The sequence below is a fragment of the Heteronotia binoei genome, chromosome 21, assembly GCF_032191835.1.
Source record: "Heteronotia binoei isolate CCM8104 ecotype False Entrance Well chromosome 21, APGP_CSIRO_Hbin_v1, whole genome shotgun sequence".
Classification (NCBI taxonomy): Eukaryota; Metazoa; Chordata; class Lepidosauria; order Squamata; family Gekkonidae; genus Heteronotia; species Heteronotia binoei.
This window is the reverse complement of record NC_083243.1, coordinates 194352454-194372943: the sequence shown is the minus strand read 5'-3', so window position 1 is coordinate 194372943 and position 20490 is coordinate 194352454. Positions and strand designations below refer to the sequence as shown.

At 44.0% G+C, this 20490-nt stretch overlaps 1 protein-coding gene across 1 annotated transcript in view; it reads right to left on the bottom strand.

The window, feature by feature from the left end:
• Window positions 1-20490, bottom strand: part of PARP9 (poly(ADP-ribose) polymerase family member 9) — a 56038-nt gene that overhangs the window by 559 nt on the left and 34989 nt on the right. Inside the window, exons 7-8 of the mRNA XM_060262791.1 lie at window positions 20130-20275; window positions 5257-5431 (exon numbers count right to left, since the gene is read on the bottom strand). Of these exons, the coding sequence (XP_060118774.1) occupies window positions 5257-5431; window positions 20130-20275 (321 nt within the window). The remainder of the gene's footprint in view (window positions 1-5256; window positions 5432-20129; window positions 20276-20490) is intronic.

Below are 20490 nucleotides of genomic sequence, written 5' to 3'. Positions count from 1 at the left end.
TGGGGGGAAAAAGCAGACTGTTGACATGGGTTATGTTCTTGTCATGGCACCACTGCAAAACACGAGTGTTGGAAACTTCATTCTGCATCACCTTTGATCTGCTTTCAATTATGCCTCAGGTACAATCCTGAAGGGCAGATAACAACCCAGATACAGTGCTAGGTTACGTCCTAAGAAGCCTTATTGTGAATACAAGGCTCTTCAGCTCGATGGGGAGGTCTATAATTTCTGTCGACTTCCTGGTCTGGCTGCAGCCCTTCCCCGATGCTGACTGTCATACCACTACCCAGGGTTCTCCAGCCTTCAACGTCTGCATTTCAAATTGCATGGGAGCTGTGGTGTATGTTTCTTTAAGAAGGTTCTATATAAGTTAGCAGTGGGAAGTGGGAGAGATTGCAGTTGTAAGGTGTGTTTTATACTTGTGTGACTGAGCATAAAGACTGCTTTGAAGATTAATGACTATGAAGCCATCTAAGTCTTAATTTGTTACAGCTGTTACTACTATTTTGCAAAGGTAAAGATTCAGGCTAACTCGATCCACGGCAGGGCCAAAAAAAGAAAAGGCCATAGAAGGCTTGCACCTACTGTCACAACCCAGAAACCATACACATGACATTCTATATCCTTTACAGATCCATTTAAAATTAAGTGTCTTAACCTGAAAGCAAACTTAAAAAGACAAACCTCACATAGTTTGCTCATTGGTCTTTAAACATTCTCTCTTGGCCCCAAATCCCCAGAGATTCGCCTGAGTTGGTGCACTCAACTGCAGTTTAAATTTGGCTGCCAAAAAAGTGTCATCTGGGCTCAATCGGGCATTCAGATCATCACATCATCAGCAGCATGGCCTCGGGATGTTCCAGCATTAAGGCCCCCACATAATTTTCTAGGGACATCTAATTTTCTTCTGTCTTGGATGTTCTGCTTAAAGGGGGTAAATAGCTGTTTTCAATAATCAAATTTCTCCTTCCCCAAGATAAACTCTTAGCCGTTGCCAATTGCCCCAAGGGAGGTTTGTTAAACATTTTACTTTTCAGGAGGTCAATATTAGGATGCCCAAATCCCCTTTCAATCGCCCCAACCCCTGCCCTGGAACTACATTCACTTTAGAAGAATTAAAACTAGGTCAGCATCCAACCATGTCTCTTGTACAAGACTAACAACATATTTCTGGTAAAAAAATAGAACATTGGGGTGTTGTGAAATGCAGCATGTCCATCCTGCTACATTCCAAGGTAAAAGTTCAAAGGCGTTGTTCTCTGTCTGAGTCTCTTTGAAGTTATAGCATCATACTTGATGGACTGATCTCAAGGAAATTCCTTGGGTTTCCTATTCAGCTGACCTAAGAAATATGTCATCCAAATTGGGAGAAATTAAATCAGTAGAGACTTAAATCAGAGGCGCCCTCTAGTCCAACGTCAGCCCAACGTGGAGCTTAACTTTCAGTCCTGGGTGCTGAAAGTGCCCCATTGTTTCTGCTAGCTGAGGGGTCAGAGATTTATTAGCTCCCTGTTGCTTCTGTTTGCTTAGGGGCTGGAAGAAATCTCTGACCCCTCAGCAAGCAGAAACAACGGGGCACAAGTGCCCAGGACTGAAAGTTAAGCTCCATGTTGCTTCTGCTTGCTTAGGGGCTGGAAGAAATCTCTGACCCCCCAGCAAGCAGAAACAACGGGGCACTTTCAGCGCCCAGGACTGAAAGTTAAGCTCCACCTTGGACTGACGTTGGGCTAGAGGGCGCCTACAAGAAGAGGCCGTTCTGGCCCTCAAGTGGGGTAGCGGGAGTAGGGGGCGGATGGCTCCATTGCAGGCAGGGCAGGGTAGGGTAGGCTGGCGCACACAAGTGGAGGTCCTGGCTGCAGTCCGGGGCTGGGGATCAGTGGAGAGGTGATGTTTGCCTGCAGGAGTTTTCTGGCCTGGTCTTGCTGGCCACCCAAGTGAGGGTGGGAGCTGCGCTTGGGCAGCCTTGGCTCGCCCTCCAACAGGAAGAAATCCAAACTGGAGGTCTTGTAGCCCCAGAAGTCAGTTGCAACTTGGTGGCGCCTTCCACCCCCCCCCCCCCCCTTGTCCCACCGGGCTTGCCTAGCTGGATCATGCTACAGGTAAGGGCAGGAGACCGTGCGGCACATATCTAAACCTCTGAGTGGCTCCCCACCAGAGCTGCTGGAAGAAGGGTGGAAAGGGATCACCTGGGGCAGCTGTGGGGAGGGGGGAGGCTGTATGGCAGCGAGCTGGCAGCTTTCCTTCTCAGCGGTGGTAGGAGAGAAGGCCATGGAGGTTGGGGCCACTATGTGCTCCCTGAAAAAAATCAGGCCCCCCCAATTCTTCAAATCCTGGCTATGGGGCTGATAAAGCATCTCATGACAGAACAAATAAACATCTCATGGCAGGACACGTCCTGACAGTAATGAGCTTTCATTACAGCATGGTTGTATGTTATGAGGTACACATCGACTGCTTGTCCCAGAGGAATTGCGGCCTACGTTTATCTCTCCGGCCTATGATACACAGCATGGAATTGTACACACTAAACAATGATTGTGAGATTTGCATTGATGGCCTGGGATGGATTCACAAGTGGAAGGAGTCATTAAGCCTTGTGTCACTTGCCAGTTACATGATAAGATAGCAGTAGCACACCCAGTACCATTACAGTAGGGTTGCCAAGTCCAATTCAAGAAATATCTGGGGACTTTGGGGGTGGAGCCAGGAGACATTAGGGGTGGAGCCAAGATCAAGGCTGTGACAAGCATAATTGAACTCCAAAGGGAGTTCTGGCCATCACATTTAAAGGGATGGCACACCTTTTCAGTGCCTTCCTTCCATAGGAAATAATGAAGGATAGGGGCACCTTCTTTTGGGGTTCATAGAATTGGACCCCCTGGTCCAATCTTTTTGAAACTTGGGGGGTATTTAGGGGAGAGGCACTAGATGCTATACTGAAAATTTGGTGCCTTTACCCCAGAAAACAGCCCTCCAGAGCCCCAGATACCCGCGGATCAATTCTCCATGATTTTCTATGGGAATAAATATCCATAGGGAATAATAGAGTTCCCAGAAGACATTTCCCTCCCCTCCCCCCACTTTCTGACGACCCTGAAGCGGGGGGAAGGTCTCCAAACCGGGGGATCCCCTGCCCCCACCTGGGGATTGGCAACCCTACATTACAGACAGTTATGTTCCCACATTCTGCTTGGGGAAAAGTTGCCATTTATATTGTGGGACCTTTTGAGACTGCTTCTATTAATGTTATGTTGTTCTTATAGATTACGTTAGCAAATGGCCAGAGATAGCATTTACTGTACATCACAAACTACGTCTGCTGCTATGATGTAAGGTTTGTGCTGTAGTTTTCAGTATGGAAGGGGATCCTAAAGAGTTGATTTCTGATAATGGGGCTCAATTTACTTCTTTGGAATTTGAAACTTTTCTTCTAGAACAAAATATACATAGGAGGTCATCAGTGTACTATCGGCAAGCTAATGGAAAAATTGAACAGTTTAATAGAAGTGTGAAAGCTAGTTTGCAAGCAGTTAATTGGGAGGAAAGACAAGGATTGCTTTTAGGACTGGTTTTTTTCACCAGTTTTTACAAGATTATGCATGGGATAGAGAAGGTAGAGAAAGAAGTACTTTTCTCCCTTTCTCACAATACGAGAACTCATGGACACTCAATGAAATTGCTGAGCATTCGGGTTAGAACAGATAAAAGAAACTACTTCTTCACCCAAAGGGTGATCAGCATGTGGAATTCACTGCCACAGGAGGTGGCGGCAGCTACAAGCATAGCCAGCTTCAAGGGATTGGATAACCATATGGAGCAGAGGTCCATTTGTGGCTATTAGCCACAGGGTATTGATGGACTTCTCTGTCTAGGGCAGTGATGCTGTCTATTCTTGGTGCTTAGGAGAGGCAACATTGGGAGGACTTCTAGTCTCCTGGCCCCACTGATGGACCTCCTGATGGCACCTAGTTTTTTGGCCACTGTGTGGCACAGTGTTGGACTGGATGGGCCATTGGCTTGATCCAACATGGCTTCTCATGTTCTTAGGGCAACAAGGGTTGCTATAATGCAAAGATCACCCGCAAAATTATTACATGGGAAAAAGATGTGTACCAGGTTAAATATTACTGTAATCTTAAAGGCAAGGACTGATGTATCGTTAGACTCTGAACTGAGAAAAAGAGTGGATCAGAAGCAAGAGAAGTAGTAGGCTTATGCAAGATAAAAATGGTAAGGATTTTAAATTTAAATGTGGCTCATTTGTTAGAGTAAGAAGAACTGGGATTTTGTGAAAGGAACGTATGTTCACTTTGCCTCTTAAGATTGTGGAGAAAAAAGGGCCATATACTTATAAATTATCAGATGGACATGCATGGAATGCTTCTTATTTGTATTCTGGTGGAAGTGAAATGAGTTTTGAATTAGATGGTGGTTCTTTGTTACCAGGGATTCAAAATGATGTTGGGCCTGTTTATGAGGGAACCAATCTAAATTGTAAGTTGGGACCTTCAGATACATCTCGAGAGACATTATCACCACCATTATCATCACCTCAAGAGACACCATTGGCTGTAGCAATGGAGAGGAAAGGAAGAATGGGACAACCACCTGTCTGGATGTGGGATTATGTTATGGACTGAGAAAACATGGTGTTTCTTTAAGGGGGTTGTATATAAGTTAGGAGTGGAAAGTGGGAGTGATTGCAGCTATGAAAAATGTTTTATACTTGTGTGACTGCATGTAATCAATACTGCTTTGAAGATTAATGTGAAGGTGTTACTTATAAGATATAACAGGAGCTGAAGAGAAGGAAAGTAGAAAACATCTTTTCTGTAAGTGCAACATGTCGCTTTTTAATTAATTTGATTGTGTACCATATGTAGTGTAATCACTTTGACATTGAACAATATGGAATTAATAATGGGGGCAATGCAAAAATCCAAACTCCAGCTGTGTCTCTTAGATCAGTTTAGAAATCACAAAACTGAGTGTCATGTTAAATTTCATTTTTCTTGCTTTTAGGGAGGAAGATCATATGAATATACTGAATTAGAATAACTGGACATATTACTGTACTATTGGTATTCTTTATGTTCTGTCTTTGAAATACTTAAATAGGAATCCTCAAATTATGTACCTGCATGATTGTCAAATTGTGAAAATAATTTTCTGCAGGATTCTAGCTATTAATGGGAATATTTATTTCATATACTTATGCTGCTTTTACTCAATAAACTCAAAGGTGCTTGGGCTTACCCTGTGAAGTGGAATAGGTTGTCTGAAATCCAGTTTTGCAGACCAGACTGCAATATTGAGCTGGAACATGATGGTATAACCTGTGCGTTACTGGCCTTCCACTGTTTTTTCCTTCTACTTTTCTTTTAATCCTTTGGAAAGCAGATTCCAAGACAGGATTATATATTTTCTCTATCTGCAATAAATATTAACAATATATTATGCTTTAGCTCATTATGCGCAGTTCAATATGTACCAAATTTTCAACAGAGCCTGTTCTGTGAAAACTTAAATCTAGAGACTGGATTAATGAACAGACTAGAAATAATTTTTTTTTAAGTTGGAAGGGGCCTAAAGACCATAAAATCCAACCTTAAAGCATCTCTGACAAATCCTTGTCCAGTTGCTGCCCTACTCTAAACAATAGCCCTTCAAAGACTCTAAAAAGAATAATCATATCCCCCTAACTTCCTTTTCTCCAGGCTGAACATTCTCAGTTTGCACAGCCTTTTGTCATAAGGCTTAGTCTTCAAACTCTTAATCATCCTTTATTATGGAATCATAGAGTTGGAAGGGACCTCTAGGGTCATCTAGTCCAACCCTCAATGCAGGAACTTCACAAATACCTCCCCACATCCCCAGCGATCCCTGCTCCATGCCCAGAAGATGGCAAAAAAAAACCCCAAACCATCCAGTACCTTTAGCCAAACTGGCCTGAAGAAAATTGCTTCCTGACTCCAAAGTGGTGATCAGCATTTCCCTGAATGTGTAAGAAAGGGCTACAAGAACTAAACATTGATGCAACCCTTCCTGCCCTCCTTATGATCTGCCTACATTCACAGAATCAGCATTGTTGTCATATGGTCACAGTGCTGGTCTGAGAGTGCATGGCAACCCAGGCAGGTTCCCTGCCGGTGCCCCCCCCCCCCCGCCACCTCCTTCCCTCCCTCGGCAGCACCGTGCTCCGTCGCCCTCCCTCCCCTCGAAGCGCAATGAGGTTGGGCCTTAACAGCTTCAAGGCAGCCAGCATCTGTTCTTCGAGGGGGTAGGCAGAGCACAGCAGAAGGGAAGGAAGGGGGCTGGCAGCAGTGGCTATGGGGGGGGGGCTTCAGGGGGGGTGGAGCATGGCAGAAGGGAAGGGAGAAGGCTGGTGGTGGCTAGCAGCAGCGGCGGCAAACTTCAGGGGTGGGTGGGCGGTCAGAGGGCAAAAGGGAAGAAAGGGGGCTGGAGGTGGCTAGCAGCAGTGGAAAGCTTGGGTGAGTGGGGGGCGGGGCACAGCGAAAGGGAAGGGAGGGACTGGTGGTGGCAAGCTTCAGGGGACAGGCGGAGCACAGCGAAAGGGAAGGGAGGGGTCTGGTGGTGGCTGGCAGCAGCGGCAGCAGCAGGGGAGAGGCAAACCAGGTGGTTGTCTTGGGTGTCAAGCATGGCTAATTCTGATCAATAACTAATGGTTTTAGGGCCTAACTAAAAGCAGACCTGCGTAGGATTCCAGAGAACCAAATGTTAGTTTATTATTCTTTCCTGGCTCTTCTCTTGTTTTATGGCTGTTAATTAGAGGGAACAAAGCAATCAGCACCTTCCCATGAATTCTCCTCCGGGAGGATGAGCCATCTGGGCAATGCAAGGCCGAATGCCTGATAACGCCCTGGGAATGTATGTAGTTTTGATATTCTATGTGTGAACGCTCCCCTGCTTCCCCTCCTGTAGGAATCCCTTTGAAATGTATCTTAAAAGTTGTGTATCAATGTATCAGTTTCATTCTTCTCGAGCAACGGCTTGAGCCAAAGTATCGGTCTATCAATAAATGTAGTCTTTGTATCAACTTCGACTCGTCATTGAACCCACATGCTTGACATTGGGCACCAGGAGGGGGGAGCCCAATTCAGCACCCCCACCTTCCCTGCACCCTAGGTAACCACCTAGTTTGCCTAATGGGCGAATCAGCCCTGCATGGCCATCTAGCCCCTGTTTAAAAACCTCCAAAGAAGGAGAGCCCATTAGCTCCCAAGGAAGCCTGTTCCACTGAGGAACTGCTGTAACTGTTAGGTAGTTCATAATATTTAGCTGGAAACTCTTTTGATTTAATTTCAACCCGTTGGTTCTGGTCTGACCTTCCGGGGTAACAGAAAACAACTCTGTACCATCCTCTATATGACAGCCCTTCAAGTACTTGAAGATGGTGATCATATCACTTCTCAGTCATCTCCTCTTCAGGCTAAACATCCCCAGTTCCTTCAACCTTTCCTCATCAGACTTGGTCGCCAGACCCCTCACCATCTCCATTGCCCTCCTCTGGACACATTCCAGCTTGCCTAGATCCTTCTTAAATTGTGGTGCTCTCCTTTGCACCCACTCTAAGGCTGCTATGTTTTTCCAATGAAAATGCCTCCAGAACTGGACACAGTAATCCAAGTGAGGTCTGACGAATGCAGTATACAGTGGTACTATCACATCTCATGTCCTAGATATTATGCATCTGTTGATACTCCCTAAGATCAAGTTTGCCTTCTTTGCTGCTGTATCACACTGGGTACTCATACTCAATTTGCAATCCACCAAAACTAGGCAGATCTTTCTACAGAACTGAGGTCTGCAAAGAAATCTGTAATCTAAAAAAAGTACATCTTTAAAAATCCATTGAAGCAGTATCTGTAGCTTTAAGAAATAAATACCCTCTGAGTGGCTGTTGCTAGGCAAACAAAACAGTATTGCCAGCTGTGACAGGCCTTTCTACCTATTGAGGGCACTCACACAGCCTCCCATGATTTTTGAGAACCAAGTTTGTTTCTAACTATAAACCTTCTCCTTAGTTACCAGGTGTTTTAAGGTAGCAAGTGCTTAAGAATAGTTTCACCACCATTAGGTAAGTTTTGTGGTGTGCAAATAGAATATCAAGATCACTGAGGCAGGATTAGTATATAAACAAAGAAAATTTGCAGATTGGTTTCAAAGAACAGATCCGTAGCACCAGTCTTCAGGTAGACAAAGCATAACTTGGCTGAGGCACATCAATTTAAACTAGTTACGGCTTCAAATAATAATACGAATCTTCTTTAATGCTTTCAGGTACACACAGGCTATTACTGACGAGCCATTAGGTTGAATCCTCTGAAACACAGGATTCCCCCCTAGACTTGCCAACCCCGAGGTCCAGGTGGGGGATCCCCGGATTTTGCAGGCTCCTCCCTGCCCCTAGCCAGCTGGCTAGTGAAGGGAAGCCCCACCCCAGCAGCCATGATGTGCCTTTAAATCTTGGCAGGATATTTTAAAAAATGGAATGTGTGTGTTTGCCTTTAGATCTCAGCCAGAGGAAACCTGCATGGAAGGGGATGAGCAGGCATGAGCCACGTGGCTCTTCCAGGTGAGTATGTGAGAGAGGAAGAGAGCACTGCATTTGTTTCAGAATTTGTACATATAGTCGAATGGATACTAAGGAATTAACTAGAACCTGATTCTGGGATGGAGGAAAATTCCACCCCCTTGACTGCTTCCTTACTTTCATTTTCAGTGTTAGTCTGAAGAAGCTGGTTGAAATAAAGCAGATTGTTACATTCAGCAGCTCCTGTGAGTAAAGCAATTTATACCATTGCCCCAGTGAGATCATAAAAATGTGGGCTTGCAAACTTTGGAAAAGGATTGTTTATTTTGGCTGCTTTGTGTATATCCCTTAATAAAACCATTCTTGGAAATTTGGTTGTAGTAGATTTTCCGGGCTTTGTAGCCGTGGTCTTGGCATTGTGAGACCTGACATTTCGCCAGCAATTGTGACTGGCATCCTCAGAGGTGTAACCCGGAAAACTGTTTTCTGGGTTACACCTTTGAGGATGCCAGTCACAGTTGCTGGCGAAACATCAGGTCACACAATGCCAAGACCACAGCCACAAAGCTTGGAAAATCTACAACAACCAATGGACTTCAGCCATGAAAACCTTCCATAACATTCTTGGAAATGCTACCAAAGCCTGACAAGGGGCTTGTGGGGGGTATGACAAAACACACTTTCATTTAGTGGAAATGCAGCTGCTGGAGATCTCTGAAGACAAAAGAAGAACAAGGAAATAAAGACTATATTCAGGGGAACTGCGTGCTCTATTTGTATATATTTATTTTGGGGAATGGGAAAGTCTCCAGGCTCCACCCCCCAAAGTCTTCAAGATTTCCTAATCCAGGCAATCCTATTTCACCGTCACCAGCCTACCCTTTCCCAGGAGTCTGATTAAATGGTACAAATGGTCATTACCAGAGACAGGCCTAATGATCAGGTACTCTGTTCTTTCCCAGAGACAGAAAAAGAAGAAGAGATTGGATTTATACCCTGCCCTTCACTTGGGAGTCTCAGAGCAATTTACAGTCTCCTTTTCCTTCTCTTCCCCACAACACTTGTGAGGTAGGTGGGGGTGAGAGTTTTTTCAAAAACTGCTCTTCAGATAAATGCTCAGAGAGAATTTGTGACTGACCCCAGGTCACATAAGCAGCTCCATTTGGAAGAGTGGGAAATCAAACCTGGCTTTCCCATATTAGAACATAAGAGAAGCCATGTTGGATCAGGCCAATGGCCCATCCAGTCCAACACTCTGTGTCACATAGTGGCCAAAAAAATTATATATATGTGGCTAATAGCCACTGATGGACCTCTGCTCCATATTTTTATCTAACCCCCTCTTGAAGCTGGCTATGCTTGTAGCCGCCACCACCTCCTGTGGCAGTGAATTCCACATGTTAATCACCCTTTGGGTGAAGAAGTACTTCCTTATATCCTTTTTAACCCGACTGCTCAGCAATTTCATCGAATGCCCACGAGTTCTTGTATTGTGAGAAAGGGAGTAAAGTACTTCTTTCTCTGCTTTCTCCATCCCATGCATAATCATGTAAACCTCTATCATGTCACCCCGCAGTCGACGTTTCTCCAAGCTAAAGAGCCCCAAGCGTTTCAGCCTTTCTTCATAGGGAAAGTGTTCCAAACCTTTAATCATTCTAGTTGCCCTTTTCTGGACTTTCTACAATGCTATAATATCTTTTTTGAGGTGCGGTGACCAAAATTGTACACAGTATTCCAAATGAGACCGCACCATCAATTTATACATGGGCATTAGGATACTGGCTGATTTGTTTTCAATTCCCTTCCCTTCCTAATAATTCCCAGCATGGCGTTGCCCTTTTATATTGCACACTGTCTTGACATTTTCAGTGAGTTCTCTACCACGACTTCGAGATCTCTCTCTTGGTCAGTCTCTGCCAGTTCACACCCCATCAACTTATATTTGCAACTGGGATTTTTGGCCCCAATGTGCATTACTTTGCACTTGGCCACATTGAACCTCATCTGCCACGTTAATGCCCATCACCCAGCCTCAACAGATCCCTTTAGAGTTCCTCACAATCCTCTCTGGTTCTCACCACCGTGAACAATTCAGTGTCATCTGCAATCTTGGCCACTTCACTGCTTACTCCCAACTCCAAATCATTTATGAACAAGTTAAAGAGCATGGGACCCAGTACTGAGCCCTGCGGCACCCCACTGCTTACCGTCCTCCACTGCGAAGACTGCCCATTTATACTCACTCTCTGCTTCCTATTAATTAGCCAGTTTTTGATCCACAAGAGGACCTGTCCTTTTACTCCATGACTCTCGAGCTTACTAAGGAGCCTTTGATGAGGAACTTTATCAAAAGCTTTCTGGAAGTCAAGGTAAACAACATCTACTGAGTCTCCTTTGTCCACATGTTTGTTCACCCCCTCAAAGAAATGTAACAGGTTAGTGAGGCAAGATCTTCCCTTACAGAGTTTGCACTCTTAACCACTAATCAAAGTGGCTCTCGGTAGAGCTAAACCAGGGGTGTCAAACTCATCCATTACATGGGCCAGATCTGACATTTTGTGGGGCTGGGCCACACGTGTCATAAAATGTAATGCCAGGTAGCAGAGATATAAACTTTATAAAGGATACAAACACAATTAAAGATATATTTTACATAAAATACAAACATGTTTAAAACTCTTGCAATATTATGTTTAAAATGGAAAATTGGAATAGTGCAATTTTGACACTATTTGGCAATGCAATTTTTAAAATACAACATCAAGAAAAAGCACAAGGATCACAGCAGAAACTAAACACATAAAATGCTCTGAGCCTAGGAAAACATTAAATGGCTGGGTATTGCAGGCTTCTCTCCCCCTCCCCCCCCCCAGTCCTGGGTCTCCTTAGATTGGCAGTGGCTCTCCAGGATAATATCCCTCTTTGGCTGCGGGTACCCAGGTTAGAGTACTCACTAGGCACTAGTTCTCTGGTCCATTCAGCAGCGACAAGCTGGCTCAAAGCATCAAGCCTTTATTTGCAAGGAGATCACTCCAGCAAGCAACAGCTTCAACTGGCTGAAGCAGGGAAAGACAAGGCAGAAGGAGCTGGGAACTTCAGCAGCCTCCAAGCTGAAGTTGGAGGGGTGAGGAGGGAGAAAAGACCCATGGGCCTGATTAAAGCCCTGGGTGGGCTGGGTGCATTCCATGGGCTGCACTTTTGACTAGAGATGTGACGTTCTGGAAAAAACCCGAAAAAATTTGGAAAAAAAAGTTTTCCCCTCCCCGTTTTTTTCCCTGAAGGCTTTCCCCCCCTGAAAAATTGGAAAAAAAGAAAAAAAATTGATTATGGTACATTTTATTTTAACATGATGAATAAAATATTTTAAGACAAGGTGTTCAAATATTTTCCAAATCATTTCTAAAAACATATGTATGGTATCAGATTATTCTAATTTCTTTGTACTGAGGACAAACAAGTCCTAGGTCATAACCATTCACTGAAACTTGGTCCTCCACTCCCTTCTAGACACTTCCCCTCTCTTCAGTTCTTTTTATGAGAATGTGTTTTTTATTTTTATTTAATTCTGTGTAGAGGAAACATGAATAATTGTTACGTCTGGATTTTTAAAAATTGTTTTTTGGAGTTTTTTTTGTCTGTTGCACATAAACTAGTAAACAGTTCAGGAGACTGTTGCTCCCTTTGTTACAATTAAAAATAAATATTATTTTAAAAAGTAAATTCTGTTTGCAATAATTGTTTGGATACACTATATTCTTAATATGCTAGTTGTGATAATTTCAGGCCAAGTAAAATTATCCATAGTCATATTTTTATGTTCCTAAAGTAACAGAATGGCTTTCAATCTGGAAAAGAAAAAAGCGCTAATGTAGCATTTTTTTCAGTTTTTCTGAAAATTTCAATTTTTTTTCCGGAAACAAAATGGAAAAAAAACGGGGGGGGGGGGGGGTTCCGAGCGTCAACATTTCCGGAAATTTTACATCTGTACTTTTGACACCCCTGACTAAATCATTCTGCCACACGACCAGGAGAGCTACCCTTCACTCTGTCTGCTCTTTTACACAAATAGATTTAAGGGCAGCTTCTATCCAAGTGCCGTGGTTAGGCTAAATGCAGGGCTATGAATGGTTATTTGTTTTAGATGTAGGCTAAATGGTTTATGTATATGTCTTTTCTTTAGTGTTGATGTGTTGGTATGTTTGTGGAAGAGCACCTCATTTCGTTGCTCTCATTTTCCTTTTTTGAGAACAATGACAATAAATTTATCTATCTATCTATCTATCTATCTATCTATCTATCTATCTATCTATCTATCTATCTATCTATCTATCTATCTATCTATCTATCTATCTATCTATCTATCTTTTTTCCTGAGCCAGACCTGAGCTACCACTGCTTTCTCACCTGAGGCAGAACTGGGCTCCCCTCCAACATTCTTCCTTCCCTCTTCTGAAAGCTGAGTAGACGCTGGAGCAGCACTCCGATAGCTCAGCTGAGGACTCTTTGCCTTGCAGCAACCCCTGGATGACTCTACTCTCTGACTTGCATTACTCACCCAGGCCTGGCTGCTGGCTATTGTTCAACAGCAGCCACCCTATGGAAGCCAATGTGGCAGAGTGGTTAAAGTTTTGGACTAGGATCTGGGAGACCAGGTTTGAATCCCTTGTGCCAGTTACACATTCTCAGCCTAACCTCTAACTCACAGCGTTGTTCTAAGAAGCAAATGGAAGGAAGAATGATACAAGCTGTTTTAGGTCCCCGTTGTGGAAAAAGACAACATATAAATGATGTAAATGAACATAGCTGAATATGAAGGGATAGACAAAAGGTAGGTAGGCTGGTTGATGGGGAGATAGGAAGTATTGATGGCATAAAGGTGGGGGGATAGGAAATATTGATGTAAATAAACAACTAAACTAAACTTGTGTTTAGTCTTTTTTGTGTGTGTGGTTTAAAGCAATTGCAGAAAGACAAACAATTCCAATTATGTTCTCTACATGAGGGAACCATGTACAATTAAATTGGTAATAAATAATGTAGTTTGGACCACGTGGCTGCTCAGGCCCTGATTTTTGCCTGGTCTCTTATTAAATTTAGGGATTACCTAGCACTATATAAGATCAGGTTTGTGGCATAAAGGTTTTGCAGTTAACTGCCCAGCCAGGTAGGAAAAGCATTGTAATTAGCACACCTTATTTTAAGACGTTAGAGCACAGTTGCTCATTCTAATTGAGAAGTTGTCTTATGATTCCCATTTTAGAAATTTTAGGCAAACTTTGTGACAGAAACTTCTTGGCCAACCTATTGCATTCCAGTATTTTCTGAGGTGTTTTTCTGTCCTTTTTCAGGCAAAATGTGACATATTTGTACTTTAAACATTGTATTGGACAGCCTAGTGCTTTAATTGACAATCAAAATGCTATAGAGGAGACAGCCCCTTCCCTTTCCTCTTTCTCAATACTCCCTTCCCTTTCCTCTTTAACTCTCTTGAACCAATGCTAAGGGGGGAAGGGAGATTCTGTAGTGTGTTCCATCTGTAGCCAACTAAGGCCATTGTTCATATCTTGTTATCTCCTAATTACAGTGTTACAATATTAAAAAAAAAAACCAGAAATACAAACAGGGTTTTTCTGCTATCAACAGGAGGGTGTAGTAGATTCCAAGTTAGCAGGGCGTGGGTCTTAGCCAAGTAGGTGGCGGCCTGGGGTGCCACCCGGCACCTCTCCTCACGCGCTGCCCACGCCCGCTGCACTCCCGACCTCGCTGAGGCTGCCTGAGTCTCGGTGAAGTGGGGGGGGGGGCATAGCAGCAAGCTCTGAGTGTGCCTGCTGCCACCTAGGCTTTGCCTCCCCCTTCCCAGCCCTTTCCTGCTTCCGAGGGAGCTGGGAAGAGGTCTGAATATAACTGCCATGTTTTAAAATGTTACTAACCCTGAACTAAGCTGAGGCACATCAAAGTAGAGAATTGGCCGGCGCCTCTTTCACGCCTCTTTCGCTTTTACTAACAAATGCAGGAATTTGCTCTTTGAAGATAAAGCCTACAGGAACAGTTTCCCAGGCCAAGCCTGGACCCAGGAAGAGTAACCACAGGGGAGATAAAGAAGTACTGTGTGAAATTTCACACGTGAATACAGGATTGGTTAGCAATTGTAGCAATGTTTAGAGAACCTTTGATGTGCCACCTTTAAGTATGCATTCTACTGTTACTTTGTATCAGTTCCAATACCTGACTCAATAGAAGCACATGGATTATCAATAAACCATACTTTGTTTCAACTCAAGGACTGGTTACTTTGAAATCTGCTTGCTTGACATTTTGGAACTGATCCATTACTAAGAGTTTATCTGCACCAGTAACTTTTAAGTCGGATGGCTGAAAAAGTGCCAGATAACAGAGAACCTACTGAACCTTTTGAAGGAGCAGGAGTAAAGACTCCCCCCTGGCACATCATCGGGGCTCGAAGAGTCGGGGGACGTGGGTCCCCACTACACATCCAGGAGCTGTTCATCACCCCTCAGAAGGGGGAGCCCCGCACCTCCACCACCCTGATGGACGAGGCCTCGGCACACCACGAGACCTTTCTGATGAGGCCCGTGAAAGGGGGAAGAGCGGGAACCACGGGGAACAAGGGGACGAATGCCCCATCCGAGATGATGACGAACGGGAGCTCAAATGTTGATGGGTAGAATGCTAAGAAGTAAACTCGCTGTATCAAAAGGTTTGCTGCATCCTAAATACCTACTGGAGTGAGAGAGGATCTCCAGAAGGTTCAAACAAAACAGAAATATTTCCATGATTGAGCAGCAAGATCCCTTAAACCCTTATAAGTGGAGTCCAAGGAGCAATGGTTTCTTGCCAAGGTAATACAAAAATGTGATCAACCTCGGAACTATCAAGTTATGTCTCCAGATGGATCTATTTATAGGAGAAATAGACGTATACTTAAGTACCAACGTAGGGACTCTGGAGAAATCAGGTATGATGGTGAAGGACAGGGGGTAAAGTTAGAAGGAGATTTGGATCCTCAGATGAAAAAGGGGGAACAACAGGGTGATTCTAGTGAAGAGGAAAACGTGCATCAGGATGAGGATACATGTGATATACAGGATGAGACAAATGTCTCACAAACTGAAGATAGACAATCCAAATATGTAATATCTCAGGGTAGAGCTGTCATTTCACCAGAAAGATATGTACCTGAATAACATATTCAAGTTTTTATCATTGCTTGCATTTTCCTTCTTATAAATGACTGTATTTTTTTCTTTGTAAAGATTTGTCTTTTGTTTGTTCTTAGAGGGAAGATGTTTCTTTAAGTGTTGCTTCTACTGTAATTAATACACCTGCAGCCTGTTACATTAGTATTTTATTAGTATGCTTTGTGTGTGCATCATTTATCTGTCTGTTTTCTTGGCTGTTGGATTCTACGTGTTTTGCCTATCGTTGGTTCTCGTTGTCAAGCATTGTTTAATCTCTCTTTTATTGTATGAATAAAACCAATATATTATAGAGCTGTTACTAACTCTAAATTAAACCTGGGCACATCAAAGTAGAAATGTAGAGACAGAGCTTTCGCGCCTTTTTTGCTTTCGTTGTGTACCGTGTTCGCTATAAAGTGCTGGTCATCACCTTTAAAGCCCTATATGGCTGAGGACCTGCCTACCTAAGGGACCGCCTCTCCCCATATGTTCCCCAGAGAGCACTGAGATCCAGCTCTCAAAATCTTTTAACAATCCCTGGGCCAAGAGAGGCTAGATTGAAGACAACCAGGGAGCAAGCCTTCTCAGCAATGGCCCCTCGATGGTGGAATCAACTTCCAGAGATGGTGCGAGCCCTGCGGGACCTGAACCAATTCTGCAGGGCTTGCAAAACATTTCTTTTTCAGCTTGCTTTTAAGACAGAACCTGGCTAAACTGATTTGTAGCCACCTAGCCATCTTATGTATGATTATGACGTTTAGTATTTTATAGCACCTATTTTATCTATTTTTAACTAATTTATTTATGTAATTGATTGTATTTAAAATTGTTGTTTATATTGTTTTATTTGAATCATGGAATTCCATGTCTGTGAGCCGCCTTGAGCCCGCCTTTGGCGGGGGGGGGGGGGCGGGATACAAAAATAAAGTTGTTGTTGTTGTTGTTGTTGTTGTTATTATTATTATTTCACTAACAAATGCAGGAATTTGCTCTCAGGGACAGTTTCCCAGGCTAGTCCTGGGCCCGGGAAGAATAGGGGAGATAAGGAAGTTACTGTGTGAACTTTCACACGTGAATGCAGGCTTGTTTAGAATGTGTAGCAATGTTTAGAGAATCTTTGATGTGCCATCTTTAAGCATGCATTCTACCGTTACTTTGTATTAGTTCCAATACCTAGCTCAGTAGAGCCACATGGATTATCAATAAACCATACTTTGTTTCAATTCAAGGACTGGTTCTGTTGAAAATTGCATGCTTGACACTCGTCTAATTACCCTGCTGGACTCATGCAGACACTACAGCAACTTTCTAGATGTGTTGTCCATGGAAGTATGGCAGTAAACAGGCCACATGATCATGTGGCAGGTCCAGATAACCTTCCCCAGCTGGGCCAGAGAGCTTCCCACACTGCAGTGGGTGGTGGTGTCTCCCTGGGCCCACTACAGCCAGTTTGGTGTAGTGGTTAAGTGCGTGGATTCTTCTCTGGGAGAAGCAGGTTTGATTTTCCCAAACCTTCACCTGCAACTGCTGAAGTGACCTTGAGTCAGTCATAACTCTTCCAGAGCTGTTTTCTCAAGAGCAGTCCTCAGAGAGCTCTCTCAACCCCACCTACCTCATACACCGTCTGTTGTGGGGAGGGAAAGGAGATTGTAAACCGCTCTGTGATTCTGAGTGATGAGCAGGATACAAAACCAATCTCTTCTCTATCCACAAAGTGATGACTGGTTGGATTAACACCACCCACCCAGCCTGGCGTCTGTCCTGTCCCTGGCCAGGTTCCACCTTAAGGCTGTTTTAGGAAGGCAATATGTTAAATACTGGGTTTGATGCATAGATGCTCAAAATAGGAACATGCTTTATTGGTAACTCTGGAACAAGACAAAATGGCAGGGTTGCAACCCCACTTATATGCATGTCCCAGATCCCCATACTAAATCATGGCAGTCAAGCTTCACGCCAGAACTGCTCATTGGTTCCCTTTTAGAGTACAGCTCTCAAAGTATATTCCAAGTCTCTAGCATTTCTGCGGTTATCTGGGTATGCAAAAGCTGCCCACCAAACATAAAGTCCAGTACATAACGCAGTGGTTTTTGACAACCCATTGTGCCACTGGCCTGCAGTCCTCTCTGCATGGCTTGCCTGGCATTTATCATCACGTGGGAGCCAGTGATGATGTGGAGGAGGCATCCAACATGTGGAGGAAGATAACACAGTGGAGAGGACACAATCTAGTTTGGGAGAAGCTGTCTTTCCTTTCCCAGAGCACTGATTCTCTTGCCAGGGACTGTCATTCCACTCTGTGTCCCATCATTCCAGTCCCAGAACACTTCTGCTACTCCCAAGGGCTGCCATTCCAGTCCTAGAACACTTCTGCTATTTCTAGGTCCATCATTCAATTTTGGGGGCTGTCATTCCAGTGCCAGAAAGCTTCCACTACTCCCAGGGGCTGTCATCCCACTCTGTAATATGTGATTCCAGAGCACTAAGCCTATTCTTAGGGATTGTCATTCTTCTCTAGGGGCTGTCATTCCAACCCCCAAATGCTTCTGCTACTCCCAGGGACTGGCATAACTCTCTGGGAGCTGTTATTCCAGTCCCAGAGCACTGAGCCTTTTTCCTACAAACCATCATTTCACTTTGGGAAGTGTCATTCCCTTGCTACTCCAAGGGGCTGTCATTCTCGTTCCAAAACACTTCTGCAACTCCCAGAGGCTGTCATTCCACTCTATGCTCTCTCATGCCAGTCCCAGAACACTTCTGCTTCTCCCAGGGGCTGCCATCTCACTCTGCAACCTGTCATGCCAGTTCTAGAGCACAAATTCTATTCCCAGAGGTTGTCAATCAACTTTGGGAGCTGTCATTCCAGTCCCAGAGCATCTCTGCTACTGGGGGCTATCATTCCAGTCCCAGAGTTGTCTGTCTGGGCCCAGAGACCTTAATGGCAAATACCTTCTGTATTTTCTTTGCAACTTTTTTTTTTTTGTGCAGGAATGTATTCCAATGGAACCCCTGCAAGTCAATTGGCATTCCTGGCTCCCATTATCTCTCAAGGGCCTTCAGACCTCTCCCATTGATTACAATCATTCCTTTTAGTACATTCCAGATAAAATGTCATTGAACTGTTAGGTAGAGGCATAGCATCCAATGCCTCTCCTCAAAACACCCTCCAAGTTTCAGAAGGATTGGACTAGGGGGTCCAATTCTATGAGCCCTCAAAGAAGATGCCCCTATCTTTCATCATTTCTAATGGAGGGAAGGCATTCAAAATGTGTGTGATCCCTTTAAATGTGATGGCCAGAACTCCCTTTGGAGTTCAGTTGTGGTTGTCACAACCTTGCTCCTGGCTCCGCCCCCAGTGTCTCCTGGCTCCACCTCCAAAGTATCCTGGCTCTGCTCCCAAAGTCCCCAGATATTTCTTGATTTGATCTTGGCAACCCTTAACTAAGTGGCCCCCACAAAAGCAGCCCAGGAAAAAATGCTCAAAAAACAATTCCTCATTGTCTTACTGCAACCCAAAGTGAGAACAAAAGAAAATGAAATTTAAAAAGAGAAGAAAACCCTCAAGGAAGCAGATAGCACACAAGAAAATCCTGCTAAATGGATCCAATCCTGATTTTCCCACATTTTGCAGCAAAGAAACAGAAAAAAAACTGAATTTCAACAGGGGAACCGAGGAAAAATAAAGCTTCCCTCCCAGCCCCTGACTGACTAAACCAGCTAAATCCCTCCCAGCCCAGCATCAAAGCTCTTTCACAATCCCTACCACACCCTCTCTGCCCCAATCCCAATCCAAACAAAGGAGACACGCAGCATACTCATCCTGCACTTACATAGATCCTCCCCACCCCTTGCGACTAGACGGATGTCTGTTATTAAAACCAACAATGTCTGTTATTGGCACGTCGCATTACCTGTCAAGTTCTGGAGGAATACCCCCCAAGCTCTTCACTCTGTCGACTCTTTCACATGTGGCTCTTTCACACATATTGTGTGGCTCTCGAAAGCCCCACCACCCCCATCAACTGGCTTGGAGAAGAAATGTTTCTCTAACTCACTTTGCCAAGCCAGATGGTGGCTTGGAAAATGCATTTTAAGTTGCTTGCTTTCTACATCTCTTTCCCCCATTTATTTGCCCACCTCCCTGCCTTGAGGCTCTCAAACATCTGACGTTCATGACTGGTGCCTCTCAAACATCTGGCATTTATTCTATGTGGCTCTTACATTAAGCAAGTTTGGCCACCCCAGTCTATCTTAATAAATAAGATCCTCTCTGCCTTTTAGGGGGGAAATTTACTTTTGCCATCCAAATATGTTCTTCTGAATACCTGATGATTTTGTCCCTTCCGTAATGATTTCCCTGCTGAAGGCTTCTTTACCTTGAGAACACGGAGACCAGATTTTTCAAGCTGTTTTTCTTTGTCTTTGAATTCTTGGAGATACGACTCTATTGGAATAACTTGGAAACAGTATTTGCTTGCCACCTCTGCGCACCCTTCTTGATGAAGATCATTCCCCAAATGTCCTGGAGGCAGGTAACAGGATACGCTTAATAACAGTAGAAGTAAGGCTTCCAATTTGGACTGACCAGACATTTAGTGGAACAAAGTAGTAGACAAATGCACCTTTAAGACCAACTAAATTTTATTCAGAATGTAAGCTTTTGTATGCTCTTAAGCAGACTTCATCAGACAAAATGTGAATGGAAGCAGCAATTCTTAATATAAGTGGGCAGTGTAG